General features: G+C 68.3%; 4 protein-coding genes across 6 annotated transcripts; 1 reads left to right on the top strand and 3 right to left on the bottom strand.

Moving 5' to 3' along the window:
* The first annotated feature begins 99 nt into the window (after window positions 1-99).
* MSS51 (MSS51 mitochondrial translational activator) lies at window positions 100-3,326 on the top strand. 2 transcript variants are annotated; one of them, XM_030957890.1, is made up of 7 exons: window positions 130-161; window positions 541-727; window positions 1,017-1,172; window positions 1,380-1,504; window positions 1,645-2,208; window positions 2,714-2,807; window positions 2,884-3,326. In XM_030957890.1, the coding sequence occupies exons 2-7, from the start codon at window positions 654-656 to the stop codon at window positions 3,152-3,154; spliced, it is 1,284 nt and encodes a 427-aa protein (XP_030813750.1). In that variant the 5' UTR covers window positions 130-161; window positions 541-653; the 3' UTR covers window positions 3,155-3,326. The 2 variants fall into 2 exon arrangements, with proteins under 2 accessions (XP_030813749.1, XP_030813750.1); XM_030957889.1 differs by having other exon boundaries at window positions 100-727.
* Window positions 3,327-3,342: 16 nt separating this feature from the next.
* LOC115908937 (cytoplasmic phosphatidylinositol transfer protein 1-like) lies at window positions 3,343-9,981 on the bottom strand. Its single transcript, XM_030957894.1, is given in 11 exon segments — window positions 3,343-4,245; window positions 5,396-5,459; window positions 5,534-5,689; window positions 5,786-5,881; window positions 5,967-6,038; window positions 6,519-6,526; window positions 6,684-6,772; window positions 8,430-8,578; window positions 9,749-9,806; window positions 9,808-9,894; window positions 9,896-9,981. Coding segments are annotated over 11 exon segments (1,131 nt in total). The 3' UTR covers window positions 3,343-3,979.
* Window positions 9,982-12,726: 2,745 nt separating this feature from the next.
* On the bottom strand, window positions 12,727-14,412 carry LOC115908941 (myeloid-associated differentiation marker homolog). Its single transcript, XM_030957901.1, has one exon. The coding sequence runs from the start codon at window positions 13,838-13,840 to the stop codon at window positions 12,974-12,976; it is 867 nt and encodes a 288-aa protein (XP_030813761.1). The 5' UTR covers window positions 13,841-14,412; the 3' UTR covers window positions 12,727-12,973.
* Window positions 14,413-14,560: 148 nt separating this feature from the next.
* Window positions 14,561-25,653, bottom strand: LOC115908929 (septin-12-like). Of its 2 annotated transcripts, XM_030957882.1 has the most exons (11): window positions 25,482-25,653; window positions 22,312-23,271; window positions 17,223-17,438; window positions 16,665-16,793; window positions 16,421-16,502; window positions 16,188-16,325; window positions 15,646-15,763; window positions 15,474-15,569; window positions 15,264-15,360; window positions 15,009-15,060; window positions 14,561-14,906 (listed from the first exon to the last, which is right to left on the bottom strand). In XM_030957882.1, the coding sequence occupies exons 1-11, from the start codon at window positions 25,582-25,584 to the stop codon at window positions 14,762-14,764; spliced, it is 2,136 nt and encodes a 711-aa protein (XP_030813742.1). In that variant the 5' UTR covers window positions 25,585-25,653; the 3' UTR covers window positions 14,561-14,761. The 2 variants fall into 2 exon arrangements, with proteins under 2 accessions (XP_030813742.1, XP_030813743.1); XM_030957883.1 differs by lacking the exons at window positions 22,312-23,271; window positions 25,482-25,653 and adding an exon at window positions 18,076-18,214.

Raw genomic sequence — 25,653 nt, 5'->3', positions numbered from 1 at the left:
ACTCCCTCACACCCCGCTGGGGCCCTGAGGCGGTGGAAGGGGGTGCCCGCAGGCCGGGCTGGGGTGGGGTCCCTGTGGCGGGGGGATGGGGCAGTGACTTTGTGTCGTTATGATCACGAAGGGGTCCCAGGGGTTTGGACAGCCCCCAGAGCTCCCCGCAGGTTTGCAGTGTGTGACGCTACAGGGTTTTGGGGCACCCCATTGCCACCAGCGCGGCTTTTGGGGCGGGAGCCGGACCCCCGGAGCGGGTTGGCCCGTTCCCGGGGAGGGGATGCCCAGAATAGCTCCGCTATCTGATTCCGAGGGGCCGCGGCCGTCTGCACCGCCGGCTCCCGGGGGCTGACATTTGAGCCCAGCCGCGGGACGGGACGGGCCGGGCGCCGGGACTGCCCGGGATCTCCGGGCGCTGCCGGGATCGGAGCGGGATGGCGGGCGGGAGGCGCCGTGGGGGTGGCGGGCGGCGCGGGGGACCCCGGCAGCACCCCGGGACCCCCGGGACCCCCGGACCGGCCTCCTTGCCCGCACCTCTCTCTCCTGCAGCCACCCCGGCCCAGCCAAACGCAGGCGCTGCCCCCAAAACCGGCCGCTCCAAGAAGGCCCCGGAGGAGCCAGCGGCGAGGGCTCCAGACGTGGACTCGCTGGGCTTCCAGGCCATGGACCGCAACGTGCCGGGGCTGTCCCATGTCATCCTGCAGAAGCTCAACATGAAGAGCTATGAGGACTACAAGTGAGTGAGCACCCATGGGTGCCTATTCCACACCCCCTACCCCGGGAAGAGCATCCCGTGTGTCCCCCAGCAGCTGGAGCAGCTCCCATGCCTTATCCCACCCTCCTGGCTCAGCCCACCGGGAGCTCTGATGGGCTCCTAGGTGGATCCCTCCAGGGTGCCTGGCTCCCTGTCCCTACCCAGGCCAGGATGCTCCTGGCTGGAGCTAAAAATCTTGGCAGCCTCAGAAGATATCAGCCCCACGATTGTGGCAGTGGGCTGGACTCTGCTCACCCTCTGACATCTGCAGGTCTGCCATGGATGGGAGGAAGAGTGGCAGCGATTTCGGCATTCGGACGTATTTTGACATGTTCCAGAAGATGGAGGACACCTTCAAGTTTTGTGTTGAGTGCAAGAAGCTCCCCGATGCCCTCCCGGACCCCAAAAGCCTCCGGCGTTGCAAGAGGTATGGTGGGGAGATGGTCTGGTGGCACAGGGATGGATCCATCCCTCACTTCCAGCCTGCTGGCTGGGGCGAAGTGAGGGGTGTCTGACCCCAGTGCCCACCTCCAGCCACTGGGCACCCCTAGGAACAGTGACACAGCCCTGAGAGGGGGTGGCAGGGAACCAGGCCCCCCCTCCCCATGGCTGGGCATTCTGCCTGTCTGCCCAGGTGCCAAAATGTGTACTACTGCGGCGTGGCGTGCCAGCGTGCCAACTGGCCGCTGCACAAGAAGTTCTGCAAGAAGCTGAAGCTGGTGGCCCTGGACCGGCTGGTGGAATGGCTCATCTTCACAGGTGAGGCATATGTCCCCCTGGGATCCCCATCCTGGGCTGCACAGGGCCTGTGGTGGGATGTGGTGTCCATTCTCCCACAGCACAGGTGGGACAGGCAGCCTGGGCTGTGACACCGCCACTGTACCCTCCTGAACCCCCAGGAGACATCCCATTTCCCACGGACACCTGGACAAAACCTGCCTGGGACGTGAAGGGCTGGGAGGACTGGTTCTCCATGCAGGAGCAGCTGGAGGAGAAGCTGGGTGCCATCGTGGCCGGGCGCTACATGACCCTGCTGTGGGCCAACGCTGGGAAGCCGCGGCCGGAGGACGCGGAGCTGCGGGAATCCATCCGGCGCCTGGTCACCGACTTCCACTCACGGCCACTCACCATCGGCCTGGGACTGCGCCTCTTTGGCATCGACCCTCTCACCAGGCCCCTCACCGTGCACGTGGTGGGGGCTTCCCACGTGGAGACCCTCAACACGCGGCTGACAGACTACGACGAGCTGACGCGGATGTTCCCGGGGCACCAGGGCGTGGAGATGGTGATGGTGGGGGTGGACGTGGTGGACGGACCCATCATGAGGCCACCCCTGACCACGCTGGCACCCCGGGGAAAAGTCTATCTCAGCAGCTACAAGGGGCTCTACCATGACTTCTGGGAAAGCCACGTGGAGACCAAGCTGGCCGCCCCTCCTGACCTGGTGGTGGGCTTTCACCCAGGTGAGTGCCTGCGCCATGGAGGGGTCGGACCCTCACTCCCCACTGCAGGGATAGGGACATCCACAGGGCACATGGGCTCAGGGACCACCCTGAGCACCCTGGCAGCCCCTGTAGCTGGGCCTGAAGCTGGCCTGGGACATGCTCAGGGCTTTGCACCAAGGCACAACGGGTGACACAGGCAGGGGACAGAGTGCCTGGTGGGGTGACCCCCTGGGATATGGCTGCCTTGTCTCCCCACCAGGCACTCTGTCCCCTGCCTGTGTCACCCACCTGCAGGTGAAACGGATCCTTCCCTTCAAGTCTCAGTGCTGTGGCTTAGCCCAGGACACAGAGTTTGGGGTGCCCCACATGCTGATGGGAAGCCAGACCCCACCTTGCTGAGGGCTGTCAAACTCACTGCATACTTGGGGTGTCCAGCACAGAGTGGATGCAGTTGGAGCCAGCTTTCCCGGGGGCCAAGGTGGAATGGGAAAGAGGTGGAATCCTCATGGCTGTGTCCCCACAGGTTTCCATGCCTGCCCAGACCTGCTGGCGGGCTGGCTGCCCACCCTGCTGCTGCTGCGGGACTATCGCCTGCCCGTGCTCTTCACCGTGTACAGGTGAGCACAGCCCACCCACAGCCCCGGTGAGCCGGCACAGACACCCAGTCACCATGCCTGTCCTCTCTTCTGCCAGTGAGCAGGAGCTGAAGGCCTCCCTGCAGATCCTTGTGGAGCTGGAGATGCACATTGTGGGTTATGCCAGCAACCCCTTTGCCTCCCGGCGGCCTGAGCAGGTCTACTCGAGCCCCAACAAGCCGCCCGTCTACTGCAGCTCCCACTACATTGCCCTGCTGGGAGCAGAGGCTGTGCCGGGGGCTGAGGAGCTGGAGGATGATGATGGCTGGCAGGGAGGAGAGCCCGGTGCTGCTGCTGTGGCTGGGGGCATTGCCCCGGGGCTGGGCTGATTCCTGCCTGCCCTGAGCACCCGACCCCCAGAGCCTCGCTGCCCATCCAGGACCCTCCACATCCTGGGGTCAGCGATCCAGAAATCCCTCACTGCACACATGGAGGTCTGGGGGATGCAGCACCTCAGCACAGGCATGGCACCCTTCCACAGCACCAAATAAATCACGATCAGCAACCAGCTGCCGTGTCTCGAGCTTTATTTCCAAAAAGGCCTTTGTTTTCCTAAAGAAAACGAGGGGCTGAGCCCACCCCAGCCCCCCTCGAGCAGCCACGGCCTCTGGAGGGACAGCAAAGGGGACCCTGACTGTGGGACCAGCCGTGCACAGGGCTGTGCAGCCCCTTGGGATCCAGTGGGGAGCCCCAGCCCAGGCTTGGCTGTCGCTGTCACTGTCACCCTCACTGTGCCCCCACGCTGGTGCCTACCCTGCAGGGCACTGCTCCAGCCTGGCACCGGCCACCAGCCCGGCCACGGCAAATGGGGGCCAGCTGGCACCTCCCCACTGCTCGCCAGCCTCGGTGGCCCTTGGGGACACCGGGACAGGTGGAGTCGAGGGAAGCAGCTCCCGCGGCATTGCCCGACCGCTGCCGGAGCCCCGCGCTGGCCTGGCGTCCCCTCCTGGTGCAGCCAGCGGGTCTGGCATGGCATGGCAGTGGTGGCACTGACCCGAGTGGGCACCCACGGTAGCTCAGGGAGGCCAGCACACTCCAGGGCTGCCAGCGCCCTGACAGCGGGTCCGGGTCCCTCCCTGGGCTCTGCGCCTGTCGGCGGGGCCGGGCTGGGCGGCAGAGCTGGCACAGTCCAGCACGGAGCGGCACTGCCGGCGTCACTCGGCGCCAGCGCGTTCCCGCAGCGCGGGCAGCGTCAGGGTCTCCGGCGCCGACTTCTTCCGCGGGCGAGTCTTGGGGGGAGCCAGGAACTCGGGGGCCTCGTCGCTGAGGGGCGTGGAGGGGGCGCTGGCCGGGGCCGAGTGCGTGGCCGTGGGCTGCCCCACCTCGCTGACCGAGATGGCCGGTGCCACCAGGCCGATGAGCTCGTTGGTGGCCTCCTGCGTCTCCTGCTCGTAGCGCCGCACCTCCTCCATCGTCATCCCTGCCGAGCACAGCCGGGCTTGGGGCCGCTCGGCACGGCCGCCTCCGGCACCCCCTCATCCCGGGCAGCCTGCGCCCCGCGCCCCGGCTCCCCACCGAGCTGCGGGACAGGAGGGGACAGGGGGACGGGCAGGGAAGGCGATGCTGGGCAGCACAGCCAGCTCCCCAGCTCCAGTGCCAGCCCAGACAGCAGGCGGGAAGGGATGGACAGGCGGCATAGGCAGCGCAGGCAGGGGACACGCAGGGAGGGCAGCTGGGAGGGAGGACACTCCACCGCGGGGTGCAGGGGGGGCACAAGCCCCCCTGCCTGCACCCACCCCCAGGCAGCAAGGCGGGGTCCGGGGTGTCTGTCCCCGGCAGGCAGAGGGGCTTAGGGGTGCTGGCTCCCCAGCTTTTGGTTTGTGGCCACTTGCATCTGAGTCTCGAAGGCCCGGACCTCTTCCAGGGACATGTCTGGAAGGCAGAGAGCCACTCACCGGGATGGCCTGGCACCCACTGCCAGCTGTCACCAAACCCGGGGCTCCCGTCCCCGTGCCCGCATGTGGCAGTCACCTGCAGCGCGTGTCCCTGCCAGAATGGGGGTGCAGGCAGCACAGGCAGGGTGCTGGGACCCCTCTGCCCATCCTCCCCAGGGGGTGCAGGGGAGCATGTGCAGGCAGGGGTGAGCTGGAAGCACAGGCAGTGCAGGCAACACAGTGTGGGCAGGGCAGGGAATGCAGGCAGCGCAGGCAGGGCAAGGAGTGCAGGCAGGGCAAGGAATGCAGGCAGGGCAAGGAATGCAGGCAGTGCGGCAGTGCAGGCAGGGCAAGGAATGCAGGCAGTGCAGGCAGGGGAAGGAGTGCAGGCAGGGCAGGGAATGCAGGCAGTGCAGGCAGTGCAGGGAATGTAGGCAGTGCAGGCAGGGCAAGGAATGCAGGCAGTGCAGGCAGTGCAGGGAATGCAGGCAATGCAGGCAGTGCAGGCAGTGCAGGCAGTGCAAGCAGGGCAAGGAATGCAGGCAGAGCAGGCAGCGCAGGCAGTGCAGGCAGCAGTGCAGGCAGAGGAGGAGCAGGAGCTGTGGTGGGGTCAGTGGCATCAGCAGTCTGCCCTGCAGCCCCTCCCTCCATGGGCACCGTGTGCCCCCTCCCCACTGTGTGTCCCCACGGACTCACCGCACCACTCGTCCACCCAGGCGAAAGCCTGCCGGTGCCCGATCAGCAGGATGTCCCGGATCACCTGCAACACCGCGGGGGTCAGCACCCTGTCGCTGTCCCCCCAGTGCCCCCCAGCCCCCCTTGGGCCCCCCTCACCTTGTGCACGAACTGCTCCACGCGCGTCTGCAGCCCCCACACCTCGAACTTGACGCTCACCAGTTTGTAGGAGCACATGATGGGCTTGGTGTGCTGGCGCCAGCCCTCCCGCAGCGGCCCCCGGCCCGTCTTGGCCGAGCTGAAGAAACGGGGGTCCTGGGGGGATGGGGAACATCAGGGTCATGAGTCCCCCCTCGGGACAGGAGACAAGGGGGGGGCTCCAGGGAGCTCCCTGGCCCCCAGCCCTGGTACCTCCAGGCTGCGGTAGTAGCGCTCAGGGATCTCATCGAAGGCGATGTCCAGGAAAGAGACCTCGTGATCACCAAGGATTTTGTCACTGTGGAAGATCTGGGGAGGGGAGGGAGGGTGAGTGACACGGACCACAATCACGAGGTGATGAGTTTGCCAGTTCTCAGCTGCGCTGCTCACTCACATTCTCGCTGTCCCCGCAGTTGTCCTCGTACTTGGTCTCGATGTAGATGGAGAACTTGGGCAGGAAGGAGCACTGCAGGGAGCGGCTGTCAGCTGTGCCCGAGGGACACCACTCCCAGGGATGCCCACCCCCATGGTGACACCCACCCCGAGGGACACCCCACAGCCAAGGATGCCCATCCCCAAAAGATGTGCAGTCCCAGGGACACTGGTTCTGAGGGACACCCATCCATCCAAAGGGCACCCAGCCCCGAGGGACGCCCGCCTCCAAGGATGCTCATCCTCAAGGAACACGCAGCCACAAGGACACCCTCTCCAGGGGATTCCCACCCCCAAGGAAATCTGAGCCCCCAGGGACACCCGCCCTGAGGGGTGCCCAGCCCTAAGGACACCCACCCAAGGGCCACCCCCATGGTGACACCCACCCTGAGAGAACCTACCCCTAAAGGATACCTGTCCCAAAGGACACCCACCCCCAAAAATGCCCCCCCAGCGCCCCCTCCCCAGCCACCTGCTGGGGGAGGGCACAGGTCATGCCATGGCAGCCCCTTACCGTGTACTCTGCAGGGACACCATGGCACATTGGCATCACAGGGGGGCATCACCGGGTGATGTCACAGGGGAGAGAGGGAGCAGTGAGACCGGGGGCAGCTCCTGCAGCCCCCCCAGTGGGCAGGGACAGGGTGCCCGGGGTGCCTGTGGCCCTGCCCAGGCTCACCTGTGATGGTGTAGGGGTAGTAGTTCCAGGCCTTCTCGGTGATGTAGAAGATGCGGGGGGTCACTGCCCGTGCCCAGCTCGGCAGTTTGCTGTGGGCACCGTGTCAGGGGACCCCCTCAGGATAGGACATGGGCTGGTGCCACCCAGCCCTGCACTGCCAAGCACAGCCTGCCTCTGGGACCGCCATTCCCACCCCAGGAACCCCACCTGCTACCTGGCACCCTCACCTCCAGCCCAGGGACCCTCACCTGCACCTCAGGACCCTCATCTGCACCCCAGCACCTCTCCCAGGAGCCACTGCCACCTCCCCATCTATATTCCACTGTCATGTGCACCTCAGGACACCCCCAGGGACCCCATCACCTCCCCAGGACACTCACCCCTGCCCCAGCTGCTCACCATTCACCCTCACCTCCACTCCAGGATGCCTCCAAGGACCCTCACCTGCGCCTCAGAACAATCCCAAGGAGCCCTGTTACCTCCTCAGGACCCTTCTTTACACCCCTGGATCATCACCTGCCCCTCACATTACCCTCAGGGACCCCTGTTACCTCCCCAGGACCCTCCCCAGTGTCCCCCACTGAGACACTTGCCACCTCCCCAGCACCTTCATCTGTACACCAGGACCCCCCAGAGATCTGTGCCAACTCCTCATCTCCACCCCAGTGCCCCTCAGGTTCCCCACCTCCTCCCCAGACACCCTGACCCCCTCCCCAAGAAACACCCACCCTTCAACCTGGACCCTCACCATTCCCCAGGACCCCCCACCTCCCCAGGGCTGAGCCCCCCGGGTGCTCCTGTCCCCCCAAGCCCCCCGGCAGGATCGGGCTCCCCGAGGACTTGGGAGGTGGGTTTTGATTGATTTTCAGGCGTTATAAATAAATTTCAGGCGAGAGGGGAATCGTGAGTGCTGCAGCTAAAAATAACCCGTGTCACAGCAGCAGCTCCTGGTGGGGAGCAGCCCGTGCCCGCAGGCAGCCGAGGGGACATGGGGACAGTGCTGCTGGGGCCACGGTGACACCCCCGGGGCCAGGGCACTGCCAGGGCCCCCATCAGGCACCCAGCAGCACCCAGAGGTGGGGGCCCACCAGGGAGGGGGGCACATGTCCTGGGGTGGGTGCACCCCATGAGAAGAGGGCAGCGCCCCAGAGAGGGGTGAACCCCTAGGATGGGTGCACCCAAAGCTCCCAAGGATGGGTGCAGCCCCTGAAGACAAGTGCACCCCAGGGGATGGGTGCAGCCCCCCAAGATCAGAGCACCCCAGGAGGTGGGTACACCCTGAGAGATAAGGGCAGCTCCCAAAATTGGATGCACACCCCAAAGATGGGTGCACCCCAGGACTTGGGGACCCCACTGGGAGACACACACACAGCCCTTGAAGATGGGTGGGGGCCTGGGAGATGGGTGCAGCCCCCCAAGATCACTGCACCCCAGGAGATGGATGCAGCCCCCCAAGATCAGTTCAGCCCCCCAAGATCACTGCACCCCAAGATCAGTGCAGCCCCCCAAGATCAGTGCACCCCAGGAGATGGGTGCAGCCCCCCAAGATCAGTGCAGCCCCCCAAGATCAGTGCACCCCAGGAGATGAGGGCACCCCTGGAAATGATGGAGGGAGCCTGGGAAATAACGGGGGTAACGCTGGGAATCAGCCACTCAGCAGTGTGTCCAGGACCCAGGAAGGAGGTTCCCCAGGAATTTTGGAGGATGCTGCCTGCCCATGCCCCCCAGCACCCAGCCCAGGCTCACCTGGAGAGGTGGACTCGCTTCTCAGTGAACTGCCCGGGGCCGTGCACGGGGTCCTCGTGGGGCTCGTTCTTCACCACCTCCACGCCCTCGCCCTTCTCGCTCTCCTGGTGGCTGTGCTTGCTGATGGTGTAGAGCTGCCCCACGCGGTACTGCCAGCACAGAGCCCGCCCTCAGTGCCCCCGGCCCCGGTGACACCGCCTGGGGGCTGAGCCACGCCGCCCAGAGGGGAAACTGAGGCACGGAGCAGGGGCTGGCAGAGCCTGAGCCGTGCAGCAGGCAGGGGGCTCCTGGGGCACCCTGTGTGACCTCCCGTGTCCCTGAGCTGTCCCAGCTCCCAGGCCGGGGCTGGATCCTGCTCTCCCTGTGCTCTCCCAGTGCCTTGCAGAATTCCTGGAGGTTTTCTGCTCGGCAAGCTACCTGGGAGCCAGGGAGAAATGTCTGCATGATATTTGATCTAGATTATTATCTATATGATGTACCTGGATGTGTCTGTGTCAGGTACAGAGCCATGAGGGTGTAGATGTGTGTTTGGTGATGGGATCCAGGGAGAAATGTCTGTATGATATTATGATATCATATATGATACATCTGGATGTGTCTGTGTCAGGTACAGAGCCATGAGGGTGTAGATGTGTGTTTGGTGATGGGAGCTTGGGAGAAATGTCTGTATGATATTTGATATAGATTATTATTTATATGACATACCTGGATGTGTGTGTGTCAGGTACATAACCAGGAGGGTGTACATGTGTGTTTGGGGATGCAGCTGTGCAGTAAGGGTTGGGCTGTTCTGCTGAAGATCCCATCCACCACCACAATCGCCAGCAGGATTTTCCCACCCCACTTTGCCTGAACTAAAACCTTCCCCAGGTGCCTCCAAGGAGGGATGGCACTGCCCAGGGTGGGCACCACTCCCCAAAAAGCAGGCACCAGGGAGAGACCTTTGCCCAGGGATGCTGCCAGTTCTGTTTGCTGACGGCATTCAGGCTCCCTGCCGGAGCAGGGATGGAGTTTATGGTCCCTGCCGTGCCACGGGCATCCAAGCCCGCCTGCTGGCCCATGCCCTGGTCCTGCTGTGCCCGGTGCTTCCGTGGGGCGCCGTGCCCAGGGACGGGCTGTCCCCGCACCCACAGCCCGAAGCACGGCTCGGCCCTGGCACGGCACACCCCGAGCCCATCCCATCCCTGCCACCAGCCGTGCCACGAGGGGACAGCACAGGGGTCACCGTGTCCCTCCCAGGGCAGGAACCGATCCCCTGGGTGTGAGCCCCGCAGCCCCCACCCTCCCTCGGCGTGTCCGTGCCCGCTCGCCCCGCTCACCTCCTCGGTGGTGAGCGGCATGCAGATGCGGTACTCCTTGACCAGCATGGTGACGCCTCGGCCGGGGTGCCACGGGCACGGCGGGCAGCGCGGGGGTCAGGCGGAGGCGAGGGCGCTGCCGGGGACAGGGCTCATGCTGGGGCACGGAGCGGGGGGGACGCGGCGCTGCCGTCCCCGCAGCCCCGGCTCGCAGCAGCCGCCCCGCTCGCCGTGACTTCACGAGCCGTTGCCATGGCAGTGGCGTGAGGTCACCCGTGCGAGGAGCAGCCTGGGTGTACCCAGCTGGGGACACCCCGGCACCCCAAAACCCGCCCGGCCTTAACCCCTTCCCTGCCAGGCAGACAAACGCGTCCCCTCGGAGCACACCTGTCCCCCCAAAACAGGGTGCCGTCCCTTCGGGGTGCCACATTCTCACCCGGCTGTGGTGGCCAGTGTGGCAGGAGGGTTGTAGGGACATGAGGATGGGGTCAGACTTGCCCGGTGCTCCTGGGGACCCAGCTCTGGGCACCCACACTGCCCTACCCTGAGGGGTGCGCCCCGGGAGCAGAGGATCCTGTCCCTGATGGAGAACGTCCCTTCCCTGGGCAGGAGCTGGATCCCCTTCCCCCGAGGCTTCCCCAGCACCACCCTGGGGCTGCCCCCCAGCACCCACCACACCCATGGCACTGCCAGGCTGTCACACTGCCAGGGCTGGGGATGCTCAGAGTGAGCACCAAGACAGCACAGGGGGCTCCTGGATGTGCCCCCCAGCCCCACAGAGAAGGGAGGGGATGTGGCCCCTCCTGAAAGGCACCCCGGATGGGGGGTCAGGCCTTGGAAGGGCAGATGGGGGCTCACATGGGATTTTGTCCAGCTGGGCACACAGGGACATCCTTGGGCGTACAGGGTCATAGCGGGACACGAGGGCAGCTTTGGGGGCACCGGGGGACACAGGAGTGTCCCTGGGGCCACAGAGCTGTTTGAGGCTAGAGGGGCATCCCTGGGGGACCCTGTCAGGCTGGGTGCTGGTGCCAGGTGCAGGAACCCCAGTGCCGCGGGCAGAGGCGGACCCCGGGCTCCCGTGCGATACCGCTGCGGGATCTCCCACCGCCACCGCCGCCGCCGCCGTGCCGGCCGTCCCGCCGGCGCGGAGCGGGAAACGCCTCCCGCGGCGGCCCCCCCCCGGGAGGGCCGCCTCCCGCACCGGCCCGCCGGCCACCTACGGCGCCGCACCGGCACCGGCCGGGCCCCACTGCCGGCACCGGCACCGGCACCGCGGCGGGACCGCACGCCCCACCGCACCGCGACGCCGCCACCGCCGGCCCGCCGGCACATCCTCCGGCCTGTGCGCACGGCAAGACCGGCCCCGGGCACCCGGCTCACAGCCGGCACCGCGGCACAGCGACCCCCGGGGGACCGGGGCACCGGCACCGGCGCGACCGGCACCGGGCACCGCACAGCACCGGCACCGGGCGCCGCACCGGCACCGGCACCGGGACCGCACCTGGACCGGCACCGGCACCGCACCGCACCGCACCGGCACCGGCGCCACACCGCACTGGCACCGACCGGCACCGGGGCATCCGCACAGCACCGGGCACCGGGGCACAGCACAGACCGGCACCGGGGCACCCGGCACGGCACAGACCGGCACCGGGGCACAGCACAGACCGGCCCCGGGGCTTCCCGCGCCCATCAGGTCCCTGGTCCCCCCAGCACCGCCGTGTGTCCCAGCTGGAAGATGCCCCCGTGGGGCTCCTGGGCTGGGCCCCCCCGGGAACCCCCAAAGCCCCTCCAGCCACTCACCTGCACCCGCTGCCAGCCTGGCCCTGTCCCCCCAGCCTCAGCACACCCCACGTGCTGGCACTGCCCACGTGCCACCCACGGCCACCAGCACAGCTCATCGGCAGCGACAGCGCTGTCACTCCCTGCGCCTCCCGTCCTCCTTGCTCTGCTAATCTCCACCATCCTGGGCATTGCTGTACCCCGCTGTCACTTTCCTGATATTTCCTCCCAAAACTCTGCCCTTCCCTCCGGCCCCGCGGCCTGGGCTGCAGGGGAGTGGCCCAGCAGTGCCAGCGTGATGTCCCCTGTGGGGACAGGGATCGGGCGAAGGGGACACCCACCGGGCCACCCTGTGCTGCTGCCATCACTGGCACTGCTGGGACCCAGCACTGCAGTGGCCATAGAAGTCCCACCTGCCAGTCTGTGCCACCTCTTGCTGGCGGGGACCCCACTTTGTGTCACCCTGTGAGCCCCAGGGCAGTGCTGATGGGCCCTGACATGGCCCCCAGGCAGCAGGGATGGCCCCAGGCTGTGGCCAGGACAAGCGGTGGCAGAAGGAGCAGCGTGGGGACAGTGGCCCCAAAACCTGCCAGGGCGCCCCACGGGCACCCATCCCACATCCGGGAGGGCAGTGCCAGGAGCTCTGCCCGCGGGCACACCTTCCCTGCCTGCCTGCACCTCTGCCTCCTTCCCACATACCAGCCTGTGGTGTCACTGTCCCCGTGGTGTGTGACAGCACCCCCAGCTCTGGTGGCAATGGTGGCAGCCACCCCCCTCCCCATTTCCCCCAGGGAGGGGGCACCACAGCAGCCCCCAAAGGGGGACTCCAGCCTATGTGGCTGGGACCAAACCCAGCAGGGCTCCCACTGGGGTGACTGTGGTGGTGACAAGGACCCGGCCATGCTGGTGACAAGTACCTGGAGGGCTCTCAGCCCCCCCAACAGCTGCATTCCTCCTGAACCTGTTTGGCAGGGCCCTGTGCAGGTGCCAAGAAAAAGGCATCCGGGCTGGGCTGTTGCTGGTCATGCCCTGCTTCACTCCAGTGCCGAGTCAACAAGGAGTAGGGAGGGTTTTCTGGGGCTTGGTGCCCCCACGGTGCTGCTGCTGCCCCCCAAAGTCACCCACGGCTCCCAGTGCTAATGGTGCCCCCCAGTTTCTCACCCCCCAGCATGGATCCTGCAGAAGGTTGGGAAGGGGAAGAAAGAGGAGGCAGAAACAAGTGAAAAATGACTCAATTTAATCCCAAAGCCCCCTCAAGCTCCGTGGTTTTGGGAGCCCCTCGTGGCCCCTCCAGCCCCCCTGTCTGTGCAGCCCTTGGGGCCCCGGGCTGAGCGCACCCCTGGGTCACCCCCGGCTCTCTGCCCCAGCGCGGGCACAAGGAGCTCTCCGAGGCACCCGGCCTCTTCCTCAGCTCCGCCGGCACCAGCCGCGTCCCACCGCCCCCAGCCCCGCCCCGAGCCCTTAGGGAGGTACCCTGAAGAAAACCATCCTGGTGGAATAGACCAGGTCCACCAAGTAGGCGATGAGGTTGAAGATGGTGAGGAAGGTGACCCCCAGGTCCTTGTTCCACCAGCAGTCCTTGCCGCAGGAATTGGGGCGGCCCCGGCCCCGGAAGCTGTAGAGGGGCCACAGGACCATGGCAGTGAGGTACATCAGCAGGGCCAGCACGTTGTAACCCACCAGCACCTTCTCCAGCGGGCAGGGGATGTAGGTGAGGCAGCGGCCGATGGTGAAGATGATGATAAGGAGGGTGAAGATGAAGCAGATGGAGTAGACAGCCACGCACCACATCAGGCCAGATTCCCTTCTGTATTCAGCCGTATCCAGCAGGGAGAAGATCAGGCAAGCCACGTAGGCTTCAAAGACCTTGAGGAGCCCGGGCACGGTGGAGAGGAAGCTGCTGATGTCCCCGGGCTTGGCGCGGGTCAGAGACACCTCGAGGGCGTAGGCGAGGAAGCAGAGGCAGGAGGAGGTGGTGGCCACGGCCTGCCGGGCACACTGGCTGCTGCTGCAGGGGCCGCTCATGAACGTGGCGGGGAAGACCACCGAGGAGGTGAAGACCATGAGAGCGGCCAGCAAGGAGAAAGCCGAGGTGAAGTCATCCCAGGAGAGCGGCAGCAGCGGGTAGAGCTCCAGCAGCTCCAGCAGCAGCACCAGCAGCGTCACGGCGAAGCAGAAGCACCAGGTGAACATGCACCACGTCCCGTAGGGATCCTCGAAGTGCCCGGTGGAGGCCACCAGGCTGAAGGAGAGGCAGGACAGCAGCACGGCCAGGAGGCGGGCGATGCCCACCCAGGAGGTCAGGGCGCGCAGGTTCAGCGTGCCCATGGTGCGGCCGCTCTGCCCGCTGGGCACTGCCCGCAGCCGCTCTTATCGCTGCTGGGGAGGAGGGCAGGAGCCGCCAGCCCCCCCGAGCCGCCCGTGCCAAGGACCCCCGGCTCTGCTGCCGCTGCCACCACGCCGGCGGCTGCTGGGGCGGGTGGATCATTAACGCGGGGCTGGGCAAAGGGCGGGGACGGCGGGGCCAGGGGGGCAGGAAGGCACCGTGTGCCACCGTGTGCCACAGCCCTGGCAGCGAGCCGCAGCCCTGCCCACGGCAGGAGGTACAAAAGGGCCTTTCATGCACCCCGGGGGGGCACCCCCACACCTCGACAGGTACCAGGGCTTGGCAGCCAGCGGGGCAGCACCCACTGGGTCCCCCTGAGGGGTTTAGGGGCTGCAGCCATGCGGTGCCCCTGGCAGGGGGGTCACAGCTGGGTGTAGCCCCTTCACGCCCTTGCAGGCGACATCTCCACACCCCTCCGGCACCTCCGCTCCCCTCCCGGCGCCTCCAGCACCTGATAAGCAGCTCAAAGTCCAGCTGTGCCAGCTGCCTCGCTGGGCACGGCGGGTGAGGTGGCCATGGGGAGGGCATCTGCAGCCTGGTCACACCCCACAGGCAGCACCTCCACTTTCTCAGCGTGCCTGGGGGGCCACAGCAGCCAGAGCAGCACAGGAGGGGGGTGGCACACCAAAAGTTGGGAGTGCAGCAGGAGGGTGAAGGCTGAAGGCTCTGGATTAACCTTTAATGTCACACAGGGTCCGGGGGTCTGTGCCCATGGCAGAGCTTGGGGATGAGGGACCCATGTCAGGGCAGCTGGGCACTCTTGGGGGGGCTCTTCACCCCAGGCAGGTTCCTGGCACAGCCATGGTGGGCAGGGGTGGGCACTGCCATGGGGCCCAGCGGTGCTCTGGGGGGCACAGGGGGGCTCAGAGGTGGCTGCTGGCCTCGCCCTTGGCGGGCAGCCCATTGAGGGGGCTCAGCCCCGGCCGGTTGCTCTCGTTCAGCCGCCGCACGCGGTAACTCTCGTAGTGGACGTTGTGGGTGATGTCCTTCAGGTCCTGCAGGTGTGACCTGCCCGGGGTGCCGGGGGGAGGAAGGGCATCACGTCACTGTCCCCCCCACCCTGCTGTCACCCCGCGGGGTTCCAGCGCTCCCGACCCTGTCCCTGCTCACCGGATCAGCAGGTCCTGCAGGAGGGGGAACTCGCAGTGGGCTGGGTTCTCCACTGCAAGGCAAGGCAGAGGGGCAGCGTTGGCGGGAGGGCTCGGTGGCACTGGGATGCCCGGGCAGGGCATCCTGGCACGCTCTGGGTACCACCAGAGCACAGCACAGCTCAGTGCCACCTGCCATGGCCTGGCACCCAGCCAGGCAAGGACACACCGTGGGTGCTGCTCCCTGCAGGGCCTGGGGCTGAGGGGCTCTGCTCACCTTCAATGATGCCCCACTTGGTCTTGCGGCCCAGCACCCGCTTGCCGTTCACCTGGTGCTCCTGGTCTGCGCCCACCACGGCGAAGGGAATCTTCTCCTGCCAGCAGAGGCTGTGCTCGCCCCGGGTGCTGTCCCCTGGGGTCCCCAGGGTCTCTGTCCCCCACCCTGCCCCCCAGGATGGCCCCTCGGTCCCAGCACCCCGGCACTCACACGAATCCTGTTGTTCAGTGCTCTGTCCTCGGGGTCCTGGTCGAAGTCCTCCTGCGGGTACACGCTGATGGCGTGGGTCTTCAGGTCCTCCTGGATCTGGGGGACACAGGGCTTGAGCCAGGGCTGGGGGGCACATGGGGCAGCCCAGGAGCCCCTGGGGACCTGTCCTCACCCTCTGCTTGAATTCTGCCCGTTCCTCCAGGGTGAGGGTGTCAGCTTTGGCGATCACCGGCACCACGTTGACGATCTTGCTGAGCCGCCGCATGAACTCCAGGTCCAGCGGGCGCAGCCTGACAAGGGCCAGCGTCACTCCAGGCTGTCCCCACCTCTGTCACTGCGGGGTGACCCCAGCACTACCACACCAGGGTCACTCTGAGGTGACTCCAGCACTGTCACCCTGAGGGACCTTCCCCACTACCTCCCCAGGTTGACACCCTATCTCTGTCACCCTGGGGTGACCCCACCATCGTCATCCCAGGGTGACACAACCACCCCACAGTGACCACCTCGCCACTGTCACCATGGGGTGACCACGCCACTACCACTCCAGAGTCACCCTGAGGTGCCTCCACCACCACCACCTCAGAGTGGGATTATCACCCCAGACTCCACCACCATCACCTCAGGGTGACCCCACCACCATCATCCCAGGGTGGCACAACCACCCCGTGGTGACCCCATCACCTGTGGGTGTTGTGAGTGGGGGTCACTCACCAGTGACCCGTTGGGGGCACAAAGTAGACACATCCATGGACCCGGGTGTCCGGGATCTTCCTCTTGCGGGTGATGAGGATCTCCTCCCGCAGGTACCTCTCGTACTGCTCGTTGATGTATTTGATGATGGGGTCCCAGCTGAGGATGAGGAGTTGAGGGACAGCACCTGAGCTCAACCCCTACCCCAAACTGCCACCCACGGAGCTGGGCTCCTGCTCCCCATTGTGTCCTACCAGTTGTCATTGTTGATCTGGTCCCCAAAGCCTGGTGTGTCAGTCACCGTCAGCTTCATCTTCACCCCCTTCTCCTGGATGACTGTGGGGCAGACGTGGGGTCAGGGGGGAGGTAACATTGGGGAAAAGCAGGGCACCAGGCATGGGGGATGTTTTGAGGCTGTGAACACAGCTTCAGACCCCAGCCCAGCCCCCTGCTTCTCCCAAGGGCTGGGGGCACACGAGCCCGTGGTGGTGACCTTACTGTGGGTGATGGACTGGAGCTGCACTGTTTTGGGAATGCGTTCCTCCTGGCCGGGCTGCGAGGATTTGCGGCTCACCTTGGACTTGAAGAGGGTGTTCACCATCGTGGACTTCCCCAGCCCGCTCTGCCCTGAGGGGACACCGGCAGCTCTGCTTTGTCCCCAGGGCAGTAACACCTTGATATCCACTTGGGAGCAGCCCAGAGGTTGGGACAGTCCATTTTATCCCAAGAACAAATTTGTTCCCAAGGTAACAACCCCTGGTACACATCTGGGGGCATCCCAGATTGGGCCAGTCTGGTTTATCTTCCAAACAAATTGATTCCCCAAGGCGACAGCCCCTCAACATCCATTTGGGAGCATCTCAGAGGCTGGGATGAGCTCACCTACCAGCATTACTATGCTCTGCGGCATGGGATATTGCTCATTTTCAATTGTTTGCTACTTAAATCAGTTAAAATCACTTAAAATCCCTTAAAAGCATGATTTCCCCTGGCATGGTGGAATCGGAGCCAGTATTCCCACCCCACCCAGGAGCAAACCCCACGCCCAGCGCTCACCCACAACCATGATGTTGAACTCAAAGCCTGTCTTCATGGTTTTGATTTTCATCTGGTCGAGCACAGCTTCGATTCCCACGTATCCGAAGAGCTGGCAGCCCACGGGGCCGGGCGCCATGGAGAGGGGCACCGCCCCCTCCTCCTCCTCCTCCTCCTCCTCCTCCTCCGGCACGGCCGGCGGCTCCATGCTGCGCTCCTCGGGCTCCAGGCTGCTCCCTGCACCGCGGGGTGGGCAAAGGCGGTGAGCCCGGACCCGCGGGTGCCCACCCCTCGGTGCCCACCCCTCGGTGCCCACCCCTGCGCCGCAGCGTTGCCCGGCAGCGGCGGTGGCGGCGGGCACGCAGCCCCGGCACATTCCCGGGAGCGGGTGAGGCTGGGCATGGCAACGGGGGCACGGCACCCCCCGCGCCAGGGCCCGAGCAGGTGCCAGGGGCATCTTCGGGGTGCTCGTGCCACCGGACCCCACGGCGCCGCCGGCTGCCCTGCGATCATCGGGCACGGCGGCCATGCCCAGCGCCTTTTGCCCAGCACCTCTGCCCAGCCCACGCGGTCACCGGGCACCGCTCCGGCCCCAGGCCAGGCCGTGCCACCCACAGCGCACCCACATTGTACCCGGGCATTGGGCACCGCTGGGCACCGGGGGTGCAGCGCAATCCCCGGCACAACGCCGAGCCCCCAGGGACACGCGGCGTTTGCCCGGGGACGGTGCCCGGAGCGTGCCCCACACCGGGGGCCACCGGAGCGCCGTGCCCGCCCCAGCCCTTTGTGCGGCAGCCCCAAATCCCTTTCTTCCTCCTCCTCCTCCTCCTCCTCCTCCGGCCGCCTCCCAGCACGGCCATTGTTCGGGTCCTACCTCGGCGCCGCGGTGCCCTCGCTCAGCGCCCCGCTACGGCCGGGGGGGTGCCCGGGGCGCCATCCGCATGCCCATCGCCGCCGCAACCCGGCCCCTTCCCTTCCCTTCCCTCCGGAGCTGCCGGCTGGCACCAGCCCGGCTCCGCCGAGGCTGCGGCTCCCACGCATGACCAGCATGGCAATGCCCGCCCCCCACAGCCCCCTCCCCAGCACAGCCAAGCCCCTGCGCCCGGTCTGCGATCGGCTGAGGATGGGGAGGGCTCTGCCAACCCGCCTGTGCCAACCCGGCTGTGCCCACCCGGCTGTGCCCACCCAGCGCATGGCACTGCTCGGCCTCCCAGCCGGGCCAGCACGGATGGGGACCCCTCCCACGGCACAGGACACCCCCGGTCATCGCTTTGTCCCCATCACCCCGTGGCACTGCCTGGGAGCGGGAGTGCTTGGCTGTGGGTACGATCCCCACGGGCACCCGCGGGCACCGGGACCACCCCGCGCTGTCTGTGCCCCCCGCCCTCCCCAGCAGCACCTGTGCCCGGCCCGGCACGGTGGGACAAGGGACAGTGGCCCTGCCACCCGCCCCACTGCCGCAGTGCCCCACGGCGCTTGCGTCCCCCCACGCCGCAGCCTCCCCCGCATGTGCCAGCCGGCGCTTGGCACCGGCGGGGCTGGAGCGGCAGCTTGCGATGGCCCAGGCTGTGAAGGACCTGCTGAGACCGTGTCCGTGTGCCACGCAGCCAGGGGACAAGGGACACGTGGGCAGGGGCTGGCCTGAGCCAGCCCGGGTGCCAGGAGATGATGGAGCTGAACACCCCCATTGCCATGGCAACGGCATCCCGGCGTGGGAGCCACCCCGCACCCTGTGCCCGCTGGGTGCCAGAGTGGAGGCACGCTTGGGGACAGCACTGTCGCATGTCCCAGCTGCCCCCGCGCCCCCTGGGTCGGGGTGTTCCTCGGAAGTGGTGAAACAGCCGCGGATTTCCTGGTGCCAGCGGTGACACCCGGCCGGGGGCTGGGGGAGGGCGGGATGCCCATTCCGGCGGGGATCCACCCACCCGGCACCGTCCGTGCCAACGGGGAGCTCCACAGGCTGGCAGCGACGGGGGGCGGGAAGTGCCCATCAGGGAGAGGACCCCGACAGCCACCGCAGCGCTGCCCCCGAGAGACATCGACCCCCGTGCCCCCAGCCTGGCCACCCTGCCCAGTCACTGCCGGCACTGGCACTTGCCAGGACAGATCCAGAGCCAAGTGGTGCAGCCACTGGGGCCATCCCGGGTGCTGGGCACTGCACAGGGAGCACTGGGATATCCCGGGTGCTGGGCACTGCACAGGGAGCACTGGGATATCCCGGGTGCTGACCACTGCAGGAGGGAGCAGTGGGATATCCCGGGCACTGGGCGCTGCAGGCAGGGAGCAGTGGGATGGGATATCCCGGGTGCTGGACACTGCAGGAGGGAGCAGTGGGATGGGATATCCCGGGTGCTGGGCGCTGCAGGCAGGGAGCACTGGGATGGGATATCCCGGGCGCCGGGCACTGCAGGAGGGAGCACTGGGATGGGATATCCCGGGCACTGGGCACTGCAGGATGGAGCAGGTGGGATTTGGTGCTTGCACCCCCCAGCTCCCCGGGGTGGTCCCTAGGGTGCAGCCCCCACAGAGGGGCTCAGCACTGCCCTGTGCCCTGCCAGGACACAGCCACAGCCAGAGGGCACGTCCGGGGTGACGCTGGGAGCTGCACCCCCGCTGCCTCCCCCCCCGGTCCGGAGCCCCCCGTGGCCCTGCCCCCAGTGCCAAAACCCCGCTGGAAATGGCCAGCAGCCGCGGCGGCCACGCGGGAGCTCTGTGCATCCCCAGGGAGCCCCGGGGCAAATGGCTCCTGCAGCCAGACCTGTTCCAGGCCTCATCACCGATGCTCTTATTTTCCAGACAGGGACAAGTAATCCCGGGTCCGTGGTCTCCTCCATGGATTTTAATTACCGATGCAGGGTTAATTGGCCAGTTCCCCGGGAAGCCTGTAATAAAGCTTCTAGGGTGGAGGGTGCTGGGAGAGGATGAGCTGGGACAGGAGCTCCCTGTCCGGCTGCTCACCACTGCTCCAAACCGACCCCGGGCACGGAATGGGAGAGCCTGGCCCTCGGTCCAGCACAAGGGAGCTGATCCCTCTGGCACAGGGATGGAGGCTTTGGGCACGCACCCACTGCCCCGGCCACACCACAGCTCTGCCTGCCCAGCTGATCTGACCCAGAAACACCGGTGCCTCTCCCAGCGCCAAACACGACCTCAGGGGACAGCGGTGACAGCCCCCATCTGCAGCCAGACCCGGAGCCAGCCCGTCCGTCTGGCCGTGGGAGCCACGGGACGGGGCTGGGGGGGCTGGGGACCGTCGAGGAGCAGAAGCAGAAGTGAACCATCGAGCGAAACCCCGCGCCTGCAGCGCTGCTGGGGACAGGGGACAGGGGACAAGTCACCCGGCCCCGGTGGCAGCGCCCTGTGCCCGCACAGCGCCCTGCCCGCTGCCACCACGCCATCCCTACCTGGGCGAGCCGGCCGGAGCCGGGGCTGCTGCCGCCGAGAGCTGGTCACCGGGGCCAAATGGCTCCTGGGGTGCGAGGCAGAGGGCGGCTGCGGCCCACGGCTCCTCCTCCGCTCCTCCTCCTCCTCGCCCCGGGCCCTGCGTGGGCGACCCGGCGTGGAAGTGAAATGCGGCGGGCGGCTCGCTGGGAGCTTCCTCCTGCGGGTGTGGGAGCCAGCGCGCCTCGCTGCCCCGGGGCCGCCACGGGTGTCAGCGGCTGGGGGCCGGGCCGGCCTCCCGGGAGGGGAAAGAGCACGTTCCCACCTCTTCCTGGCAGAGAACCCGCCGTGCCCAGCAGTGCCTGCCAGCCCCCTGCCGGCCCCGGGCCATCTGCAGGGCAGCCGGTGCCACCCGCTGCCCGCTGGCTCCTGTGTGCCCCCAGCCTGGGCACGCCGCGCTCGGCTGCCGGCCACCAACACGGCTCTGGCCTGAGCATGTCCCCTCCTCACCCCGGCTCCGTGTCCCCATTTCCCTGTCACCCCAGCTTGCTCTTGAGCACCGCGTCCCTGTCACAGCCCTGAGCACTGTCCCTTGTCTCCCTGTGACCCTGGCTTGGCCCCAAGCACCGTGTCCCCATGACCCCAGCTCAGTCCTGAGCACGACTGCATCACCACGGCTTGGTCCTGAGCACCGTGTCCCTGTCACCTCCTCTTAGCCCTGAGCACTTTCCCTTTGTGCCCCCATCAGCCTGGCTTGGCCCCAAGTACCGTGTCCCCACGTCCCTGTCACCGTGGCACCGCCCCAGCTGCTGTCCCTTTGTGTCCCCATCACTCCTGACAGCCCTGAACACCACATCCTTGTCCTCATCCCCTGTTTCAGCCCTGAGCACTGTCCCTCAGTGTCCCCATCACTCGGCTCAGCCTCGAGCTCTGTTTCCCCGTGTCGCCATGACCCGGGCTGTCCCCAGCCCCATCCCTGGCCCGGGGAGCCGCGGGCAGCCGCGCTGGCTGGGCAGCAGGGCCAGGGGCATTGCTGGGGGATGATTCAGCGCAGCCCGGAGCAGATGTATGGATGCCTTCGCCGCGTCAGTACTTAGGGCCCGGCCACGGCGGCTCCGCCACAGCGCAGCGAGACGGGCAAAGAGCCCCGAGCACCGCGCCTGGGGCAGCCGCTGGGAAAAGGGACACTTGGCTCTCCCCTGCCCAAGCCTGGGGACGGGCACGGGCCCGGCAGCTCCCAGCCTGGCACGGCGGGAGCCGAGGGCACAGCAGCCGTGCCGGGACCGGGCGCACGCCGAGCACGCCCCGCTCAGCCTGGCCCCCCGCCACCGCCCGCGGCCCGCGGGGAGGGAGGAACAGGATCCAGCCCCGTGCCAAGCCGGGAGGGATGAGAAGGGAAGAAAGCGCTGGACGCGGGACAAGATCGCGGCGATAGGCGGCACGCGCGGGGCCGGCGCGATGGGGCACATGAGTCCCGACCTGTTCGCAGCGCCGGGCGGGGCGGGCGGCTCGCCAGGCACCGCGGGGACGGGCGGGCCGGGAGCGCTGCCAGCTCCGCTCGGCTGCTCCGGCCCCCCACAGCCGGCGCGGGGAGCAGCGAGCAGCCTGTCCCCAAAGCCGCTGTCACCGCTCGCTGCTCCCGGCATCGGCCCCCGCGGGGCTTTGGCAGCGCCGCGCCCGCCGAGGGGTCCCCGACAGAGAGAGGGACGGGGACAAGAACGGGTCCTACCGTGCTCCGGCGTCACCGCTGCCCCGCTGCCGTCCGCAGGCTCGCCGGGAGCCGCCGCCACCACGCAGGGTCCCCGCGGTGCCGCCTGCCCGGCGCTGGGGAGGGGGCCCAGGGCCGGCAGCAGCACCAGCCCCCCCGGGAAGGCGGGCTGGGAGCTCACCTGCACCGTCTGCGGCTGCGACACCAGCCTGAAGGTGGCGGCCTGGGGGGCCGGCAGTGGCGGCAGCCCCCCTGCCCTCCCCTCAGCCGGAGCTGCCTCCCCTGGTGCCCAGGGCTGAGCAGGGGCCCGGCGGGGCGGGCTGGGGCTGGCACCGAGGGTGACCCTCGGCTGCGGCCGGGACACCGTGCGGGGAGCCGGGGGCAGCCCCGGCGCTGTCTCTGTGCCATCGTACGGGGGCAGGGCGGAGGAGGAGGATGACGAGGAAGGCTGGTGGGTGCGAGGCTGGGCTGCAGAGCTCTGGCTGCCCCAGGGCTGAGTCCCCAGGCCCGGCTCCTCGGCGATGTGCAGGTCCAGCGCCGGCAGGGAGCCGTGGCTGGCGGCGGCCCCGCGGAGGGGATGATCCAGCTCCGCCGGGAAGACGCTGCCGTGGGACGGGACCTTCTTCAAGCCGGGGCTGGCGGCCGGGGGGCTGCCCGGGGGCTGGGGGGGCCCGGTGGGCGCGGGGCTCTCCAGGCTGGAGGAGGAGCTGCGCTGGCTCTCCCCGTCACTGCCCGGCCCCGTGGCCAAGGCCTGGCGGCTCTGGAAGGAGGCGGCGCGGGCGATGCCGGTGCCGCCGGTGCCGTTGGCTCGGCCGGTGGCCAGGCCGGTGCCGATGCGGGTCTGCAGCACGGGGCTGGGCACGGGGCTGGGGCCCAGGCGGGGCGGGTGGCCCGGCTGCAGTGGCTGGTGGCTCTCGCCTGAGGACAACAAGGAGCCGGGAGCCTCGTCCCCATCTTCTGCTTCAAACGACTTCTTGAGCGCTGGGGACAGAGAGAGAGAGATGGTGGCACCAGAGTGGTCCCCGATGGCACCTGTCCCCTGCCCTGCCCCATGTGTGTCCCCCCATCACCCAGAGGTGCCCCTGACTGTGAGCCCGTCCCACCGAGGACCCCAGCCCGGCGCCAGCTCCTCCCCAGCCCTGCTGTCCCCGAGGGTTTTATCATTGTTCCCCGGTTGATCTGGCCGGTGCTGCCGGCTCCCCTCGCAGCACACTGCCCGCTTTATTCCCCCTGAAAGGGATCCGGCCGAGTAACCGGATCCCCGCCTGACCCTCTCCCCTCTCCCCCTGCATCCATCCCGGCAGCCGGGGAGGATTCCTGCCCTTTCCCGGGCCTTAACCCTGGAGCCCGCTGATGGCAGCGCCATCGCCACGCTCGGGGACTGTCACATCCCGCTCTGGTGGCTGCTGCTGTGCCTCCCACGCGGCTTCACAGCGGCCACGAGCCCAGGGCACAGCCCCGGTGCCAACGCGCCCCACACGGGCCCCTCGGCCCCGCGGGTACCACAGCGCTGGGCCCGCTGCAAAGCTCCCGCTGCATCCCCTACGGGGCGCACAGGACCCCATGGGGGTGACCCCCGTGAAGCCCCCGCGGTGCCGCCGCCCCCTCCTTCCCCCCGGCCCCGCTGGAGGCTCCCCGGGAGCCGCTGCCCGCGGGGCTCCGCACGGTGCCGGCAGCCGGGCAGAGCGCGGGGGGCCCAGGCTGCCCCCGGAGCCTCCCTCGCCCTCGCTGCCAAGCGCCGAGCGGCTGCTTCCCCCCGGGGGGCTCCGTGGGGGCGGCCCACGCTGCGCCCCTGCATCTCTCCGCGTGTGCCAGCCTGCCCCGGCACCCACGGGCTGGCACCGGCCCGCCCTCACCCTCCTCTTCCTCGGCCGCGGTGCGGGGGCAGCGGGGGGCTGAGGGTCCGTCCCTGTCCCCTCCCCTGTGCCCTGTGCCCTGTGCCCTGTGCCCTGTGCCCTGTGCCCGGGGCGGGGCAGGGGCCGGGGCCGATCACCGCTCACCCCAGGGCAGGGAATTCCGCGGCCGGCCCGGCCCTGCCCCACCGGCCGGGCTGCGGGGGCCACGGGGTCACGGGGCTGGCGACCCCCTCCCCACATCCCTGTCTGTGCTTTGTTACGGCCCAAAATGCCTCCTTCTACCCCAAAGCCGCCTCTGGCTCCTGACCCGGCCTCATCCAGGTGTGATGGGCAGGGGGGGCAACGAGGGGATGCGGGGCAAGGTGGGGGTGGCAGGCGCTTGGAGGGGGGGGCGGAGGGCGAAGGGGTGGTCGGGGAATGGCAGGGGGTGAAGGCGGGGTGGCAGGAGGTGGAGATGTTGAGAGGGGGTGGCAGGAGGTTTAGAGGGGCGGCAGGGTGCTCGGGGGTGGTGGGAGGTTCGGGGGATGTGGGGGTTTGGCGGGGGCCGAGGGTGTCCCCGGCAGCGGCGGGGTTAAGGTGCCGGGGGTAGGTGCACACATTCCTCCCCGGCGAGGGCAGCAGCAGCCCCCGGGTCGGGTTTCGCCTCCCGGCCCCGGCCCGGCCCGGCCCCCCCCGCAGCCCCCGGCCCGCGGGCAGGGCGCGCACACGCGGGGAGCGCGCACGGGGACAGCGCGGCCTCGGGGGGTCCCGCACCTTCCCCCGCTCCCCGCAGCCTCGGCCGCCCCCTTGCCCACCCCAGAGCCGCCCCCAGAGCAGCGCTGCGACCCCGGGCCGGGGGCAGAGCGGCCCCCACGGTGCCCAGTGCTGGGGTCACCCGTGTCCCCACCCTGTGCAGCCCCCGAGGGCGTCACCCCCCGCCCCAGTGCCCAGCCCCGAGAGGGAGCACAGCCCCACGGCGCTGAGAGCTCGGGGAGCCCCCCGGCCCCCCAGGATGCGCAGCTCAGCATCCCCCACCCCCCAGCCGCAGCCCCCCGTGCGGAGCGCGGCCCCCGCCACGCTCAGCCCACCCCAGGATCCCCAGCCCAGCAGCAGCCGAACCCCCGGACCGAACCCCAGTGCCCCCCGCTCCCCCCTTGGGGGCACTCCAGCCCCCCCCAAAAGCCCGGCCAGCAGCATCGCCCCCAGAATCAGCCTCCAGGCGGGGGCGGTGCAGCCCCCACCATGCTCAGCCCTTGGGGGCACCCCCGCCCCCCGAGACCCCGGGCAGCAGAGCCCCCGCGGGGACACCCCCGTTCCTCCCAGCCCCGAGGGGGGGTCCCCGCGGGGGGGCCGCACCTTCGAAGTCGGAGAGGATCCCGTCCAGGTGCTCCTTGACCGAGAGCCGGGCCATGGCGGGCCGGGGGGGGCCGGGGCTGCCGCCCACCCGGGACCCCCGCATGCGGAGGGGGCAGCGCGGCCGAGCCCACCGAGCCCCGGGACGGGACGGGCCGGCGCCGGCTGCCCTCGG

Source organism: Camarhynchus parvulus, chromosome 14 (genome assembly GCF_901933205.1).
Source record: "Camarhynchus parvulus chromosome 14, STF_HiC, whole genome shotgun sequence".
NCBI classification, from domain to species: Eukaryota; Metazoa; Chordata; class Aves; order Passeriformes; family Thraupidae; genus Camarhynchus; species Camarhynchus parvulus.
This window is presented reverse-complemented; position numbering and strand designations above follow the sequence as displayed.

What these genes read in the sequence shown, in the direction of transcription:
- MSS51 (XM_030957889.1), top strand. Translation starts at nt 426, where the DNA reads ATGGCGGGCGGGAGGCGCCGTGGGGGTGGCGGGCGGCGCGGGGGACCC. An exon ending in GGAATGGCTCATCTTCACAG is followed by an intron (nt 1,505 to 1,644) that starts GTGAGGCATATG and finishes CTGAACCCCCAG; the next exon opens with GAGACATCCCATTTCCCACG. An exon ending in GTGCTCTTCACCGTGTACAG is followed by an intron (nt 2,808 to 2,883) that starts GTGAGCACAGCC and finishes CTCTTCTGCCAG; the next exon opens with TGAGCAGGAGCTGAAGGCCT.
- LOC115908941 (XM_030957901.1), bottom strand. Translation starts at nt 13,840, where the DNA reads ATGGGCACGCTGAACCTGCGCGCCCTGACCTCCTGGGTGGGCATCGCC.
- LOC115908929 (XM_030957882.1), bottom strand. Translation starts at nt 25,584, where the DNA reads ATGCGGGGGTCCCGGGTGGGCGGCAGCCCCGGCCCCCCCCGGCCCGCC. An exon ending in GCTCCAGTCCATCACCCACA is followed by an intron (nt 16,503 to 16,664) that starts GTAAGGTCACCA and finishes TCTGCCCCACAG; the next exon opens with TCATCCAGGAGAAGGGGGTG. An exon ending in GTGCCCCCAACGGGTCACTG is followed by an intron (nt 15,764 to 16,187) that starts GTGAGTGACCCC and finishes GGCCCTTGTCAG; the next exon opens with GCTGCGCCCGCTGGACCTGG.